This window comes from Vidua macroura, chromosome 2 (genome assembly GCF_024509145.1).
Source record: "Vidua macroura isolate BioBank_ID:100142 chromosome 2, ASM2450914v1, whole genome shotgun sequence".
Classification (NCBI taxonomy): Eukaryota; Metazoa; Chordata; class Aves; order Passeriformes; family Viduidae; genus Vidua; species Vidua macroura.
The window spans coordinates 65,934,278-65,940,277 of NC_071572.1; the positions used below are offsets into that span (position 1 = coordinate 65,934,278).

Below are 6,000 nucleotides of genomic sequence, written 5' to 3' on the forward strand. Positions count from 1 at the left end.
TTAAGCCTAAATTCCTCTTTTCTTTTTATAATTCCAGTTGTCATGGCAGGCTACATATTGAGGAGACTTATCTGATAAAAGAGCATCTCTGCAGCCACACACACATCCCCGCTGCCCGGGGCTTTTTGTGCCCTCACAAAAAGGCGCTTTTCCATTTTTTTAAAAGCAAGTGTCAGCACCATGTGTCTGCTCAAGTCTCTTTTGGATTTATCCTTCTGCCTCGCCAGCCCTGGTGTGAGCACATCGCTGCTGCCCTCTGCTGATAAACTCTTTTATCCCCAGTAACGCCAGGGTCAGGGCGAGGAAATTACCCAGTGAAATCTGGAGTTCGCGACACTCGCGCAGGTCAGGGTCACGGCTGCAGTGTGACACGGCCGGTGCAACAGCCACGGGGCTGGCCTTCACCGGCCTGTGAACGCACACATCTCACCAGCGTCATGACACGGAGCGGAAACTGATCGGAGGTCTGGTTTTGAGTTTGGGAAGGCACTAACAGACCTTTGGGAGCTGGCCCCATTTCTGGATTCACTCAGCTCAGACAGCCAAATTTGTGCACCTGACAGATGGCTACCAGAAGTGCCTCGGGAACAGGCAGGGCAGTTTAGAAATGAAATAAGTGTACAGATATACACACATATATAAAATCATCACAGAGTGCCAAGGCCCTGTTGCTTGTGGACTGTTTTCATGTTTGCTCCGTGCTGCAGAAGCCCTCACGCACTTCCCTGCAGCACAGCCACGCCAGCCTGACTGGCAAGGCAAAGGCCGCTGTGGCAGCAGGCAGTGGCACTTACTCCGCAGCATGTCGTGGTATGCATTGTCAGCGATGGAGAAGATGTGGGGAGGAGCCTCCGAACGCCGCTTGCCTTTGTATGCCGCAACTACCTCTGACTTGTAGACAGGCAACCACTTGTAGGGGTTTATGGTCACACAGAATAAACCGGAGTATGTCTAGAGAGTAACACAAAGCCAGGGTGAAAAAATTCACTCAAGTGATAAGGCAAAAAGTCTTGGTTAACCAAGCAGGATGTGGAATTGCCAGCTGCAGATTTAGGCTTGAATTCTGACTTGAATTTCAGACTTTCTAAATTTCGGAAGCTACTGATTTGCTAAGTGACTTCCTAATTGCAATTCATGCGAAAACTGCAGATGTTAAACAGTTTTCAAAAGGGGAAAAGTGGTTTTGAGGTGTCAACCTGAAATGAAAACATCCCCTTCAGTAAAACAAAGGAGCACAAATAGACTGGTGTCTGATTTTGTCCCTTGCTGCTCCATTGGAGTTGTTTCCTCTTGAAAACAGACATTGCAATGGAAAGTTACAGCTTCCCTGTTTGAACTCCATTTTTAGGAGGAGAAACAACCTCCCATTATTAATTGTATGCAAGAACCTTGAGACAATTTCTGGTGGGTGTTCAAAGAGAAAAACCACATGATAGTGTTCTACCCCAAGGCTGTGGAACCTTTCTCAGCTTTTGGAGATGCCAGGTTGGTAAAAATCTCTTTATAGTTGCTCTTTGGATGATATACATGGGGCCTAGTCACTCCGAGGAAGAACAAGCTTTGAGTTGTAACCCCAGGCAATTGGTGTCAGCTGGTAACTTTTCAAGTACTTAGCCCAGCTTGGAGCAATATCTTCAAAGAAACCCACTTATCATAGGGGCACAATCACTATATGCACATAGATTATTGAGTTCAATTAAGTTCTAAAAGTTTCAGGTAAAATCCAGGTCCCTTCCCCTAAAAATAGCATTATAACATGCTCCCAAAGGGCCTTGGCATGAATCCTCTGTCCTGTTTTCTAGAAAGAAAAAGAATCCACCCCTACCAGTAAACGGATTAAAGATGCCAGTTTAATTTTCTATCTATACTGATCTGCAAACAAAGCTATGCTTTAGGCCTTACATGTTCATACAGGGGTTATTAGAGAAACACAGAAAATGTTTGACAATCAGAACTGAAATGGGTAATGTTGGATTTGCTCTTCTGATGAATACCAAAAAACAGAGCAAGGGTTGGCTTGGAAAATCAATGGATTCCTTTGACTGATATAAAACACAATTGAATGCAGCTAACTGGGAGCAAAAGAAATTCCTATGGCTGGCATTGACATGGGTTAATATTAGAAGATTAAAAATAAACTGGGTCTCCCCAGCACCTTGACTTAAGAAAAATGTCCCCCACCACCCCTTTCCTGGGCAAGCAAGCAAAACTAAGGAGACAGGCGCCATCTTACTCATTCAGTTTTGTATTTGTGTTCAGCCAGCTCCAAGCAGCCTCTTTCTTGAGGTGAAGAGCAAGACCCTCACTTTTGTGACTTATCAGAGTAAAATGAACATGAAGAACACAACATGTTCACACACAATGTCAGCGCTTGAAATGCAGGTTGCTAAATCCACCCCTGCAGTGGCCCTTACGTAGATCATCCAGTTGCTGTAGCGCCTCCTCAGGTTGTACAGCACAGAGGCCTCGTTCAGGTGGGTCAGCATAGACATGTCCTCAATCATGTCAAATTTGGGAGGGTTCATGGTCTGCACGTCATCTTCCTTTATAGTCATGGTCTGCAAAGACAAACAAATACAGCAACACTGGAAGACACTGGCATCCTCTGTTGCTTCATACACCTTATGGAAGAAAACACATTTTTCCCCCAGCAGAGGGACTTTCTCCAGGTCAGTCCCTACCTATGTCTGCAATACTGTGTGTTTCCACAGCTATCAGAAGAATGGGGGAAGGCTGAGATTATAAAAGTAAGAAGCACGATGCTATGGATGCAAAAGAATCCATGAAATTTGAGCCTGGGTTTTTAGCTCTGGGCACCAAGCCACAAATGGTTGGTTGCAAACCTCCAGTCACAGCCCTCCCCTGGCTGCACGGTGGCTGATGCTCACCCACCCATCACTGCACTGCTGGTTTTCCCTTGGTGGTTTTTTCATGTGTTATCCTATCCTAGCATCGGCTTCCAGGATTCACAACCCATTCACAGCCCATTTCATGAAAAAGTCAACTGAGCTGAAACCAGGACAATTCTGTAGCTTGCAGTTCTGGCCTTGTTAGTCACAGATCAGACAAAACCAGTTGTGTACCCTTCCATCCATTGTCTGCACGGTCACTTTGCCTTCACTGGTTTCTGTAATTTCAGCTTCAACGTAAGCTTTCTTTTCATCAGGAATCCAACATTTCTTCTTCCCTGTGAAATTAAGAAGACTGAGGGTTCACAGCCTTGCATCAAACAGCAACACCATGCCTAGGTAAGTGAGATTGCTGGATTACTTTTTCTGCAGAACTGACACAAAACCTCTGGGATTGCAGCAGATTGGCAGTGCTGGGAAGCTGCGTGATGAAGGAGAAGGCATAGGGCTTCCAAATGTCTTCCTTTGAAACTACTGCTCGGCTTCCTCTAGATCCTTCTAGCACAAGGTGTCAAAATATTTCACAAATGCTGGCTAAGCCTCAGCCTCCATGGGAAATCCATAATCATTATCGCCAGTGTGCAGATGGAAGAACTGAGATTCAAGCCCAAATTAAGGCGTTTGCTAAAAAGTCACACAGAGAATTTCAAACTGCTCAAGGAATCCAGCCCACGTTATTCAGCTGCCATCTATCAGATTTAACCTTATTCCTTCACATTCTTCTGAGTATTGTGTTGAAAACTAGCAATATTAGTAATTCACATTTAGTTATGTATGTGCCTTTTTAGAGTTTGGAGCAGCTGCACAAGGTCTTTAGTTACAGCAACTGTTGTGAATTGTGAAAGGCCACAGTTATTGATGTATTCACACTTACTACTAAACCTCAGGGCTCACAGAAACCCATAAAATGAAAAATAAATTATGGGAAAAGCTAACATCACATTATTATACAAGCTGTAAAGCAAATAAGACATCTAGTCTGAAACATCAATGTCTGTTGTTTTTCTCTAAAACTGACAGAGAGATGATTCCTCTTTTAGCAGAGTGGTACCAATACACCTTGCTTCTAAGTCTAGATAAACACTTACTTGCCATAGATTACTTTTAATTTTTACCATCTGGGAGTTTTTAATAGCTTTGCAGAATAAAGGAACCCAAACTTGGCTGAACCAGCTACCTCCAACAGCAGCAGCACAGCAGTGACAACGGAGGCTTTGCATCCTGCTTTGCTCTGCATTTCTTTGACTCCATTTTTATGTAACCCTTACCCCTCTGAACCAGCCCCTGGCAGCACAAAGGGCTGTGAGTCTGCAACTCACCATCGAAGGCCACAGTCTGAGCCTTCATCAGCTCCTTCTCGCTCTTTCGGAGGTAGGGAGCAGCCTCCCCAAACTCTGACATATCGACCATCATCTTGGCAAGGGTTCAAGGTGGCACAGCTCACAGAGGAAAAAGAAAGGCACCCAGTCTACCAAAAAAAGAGGGGGAGAAAAACAAAGCAATTTTATATTTTGTGAGCTATGTCAGGAAATATAAAATGTTCAGCATAACATGGCAGGTGGCTGATCAAATGGATGATTAATGTTAAACACAAATGCCTAACACAGATTTAGGGTTACACTGCACTTTTAGTTAAACCCTTCCTTGGCTCAGTTTATTAAAAGTCAGACAGGTCTTGAAGGCTTCTAAACCTCAACATTGGTGTTATCTCCACAGGAAGATTTTGTCTCTTTTTTTGTGGCACATATGGTGCTCAAGCACAGGAGAGACCACTTGAAGCTGTGATTTTAAAAAACACTTAGCAGGAGCCTCTTCTGGCCCCTTTCAAAATTGCCTGGAGCAGAGGTATGCTCTCCCGCAGGTCTCCCTCGGGCTGTGCCGCTCAGCCTATTCAAGCACCATCTCAGGCAGGCGTTTTCTGGGAAACAAGGAGCAAGACTTCACTGCAAAGCAGCAGCAATGTATGCCCACACTCTCACTGCAGAAAGTCAGCACTGGAGTTGGAAACAGAACTGCTCCCTGCACTTCTCTGATTCAGGAATTGTCATGCCAATAAAAACAGGACTAACACAGCTCCGGGAGGTCCTGTGCTGGTGCAGCTCCCTCTGAATTCACCAGGCTGGGCATCCCCCTGCAGCAGGGCACAGCTGAGGGCAAGTGTATCTGCAGAATTGGTGCAAGGGCTTCATATGTTTTCAGATTGCTTTGAGTTTATCAGTCCAGCTTAATACCCACACTTGTTTTCTCAAATTACAAGGGCACAGTGTTTAAGAGTCTTTTTTTTTTGTGAAAGAGAGGGCAGGGGACATGGGTCGGTGAGAGTAATTTGCTGCGTTTGTACTGTCAAGTAATTAATTTGTTTTGTACTCTCTAAAATCATCAAACAGATACGTTGGTTTTTTGGATTTTTTTGTTTAGTTTTTTAGAGATTTTTTTACAGACATAGATATAAATACTTACACACTCACACAAACTACACAGCATGTTTTCCAGAGAATGTCTAAAAGAAGTTCCACAGCTACAAGGTGTACATGCATAATTTTAAAATTTCAGGCTTGTTTTTTTTTTTTTTAAGTCAGGACACCATTTGACTACTATTTAAAGCTGCATAAGTGACCCTCAGGTTAATCTCTTCACTTATTTTATTTACTGTGCAATATCTAGGGGAGCTGGATAAATTAAGACAGACACTGTAGTCTTTCAAAATGTAATTCAATTTATTTCTAACAAAATCCTAGTAAGATAAAAGCTCCTCGTCAACCAAGGCAGCTTCTTTTTCAACATGTTCCTCCGAGGGAACATAAAGCCCTAAGACAGCAGAGTTTCCAAAGCGTTACATCCAGCTCTCTCCCGCTGCTGCAGTAAAAGCTGGATACCTTCTGTCTTGTTGCTGTAGAGCAAAAATTTTCTTTCTCGGAACTAGCTTTAATTTTTTTTTTTTGACTTTTAAGTAATTTTTTAAACCTTAATCTTTTTAAAGATTAAGCACCGACATAAGCACAAGTATCGCAAATTATTTTAACATCATCTGAACTGGCCAAAATTCCCAGCTGGAGACACAACTCAATGGCAGAGGTTCTCTCTCTCTCTA

General features: G+C 43.5%; 1 protein-coding gene across 1 annotated transcript in view; it reads right to left on the bottom strand.

Annotated features, from left to right (window-relative positions):
• MYH15 (myosin heavy chain 15) overlaps positions 1–4,353 on the bottom strand; it is a 42,365-nt gene extending 38,012 nt beyond the window's left edge. The window contains exons 1-4 of the mRNA XM_053970130.1: positions 4,229–4,353; positions 3,084–3,187; positions 2,415–2,558; positions 795–951 (exon numbers count right to left, since the gene is read on the bottom strand). Of these exons, the coding sequence (XP_053826105.1) occupies positions 795–951; positions 2,415–2,558; positions 3,084–3,187; positions 4,229–4,322 (499 nt within the window). The 5' untranslated portion in view covers positions 4,323–4,353. The remainder of the gene's footprint in view (positions 1–794; positions 952–2,414; positions 2,559–3,083; positions 3,188–4,228) is intronic.
• Between the last annotated feature and the right edge of the window lie 1,647 nt (positions 4,354–6,000).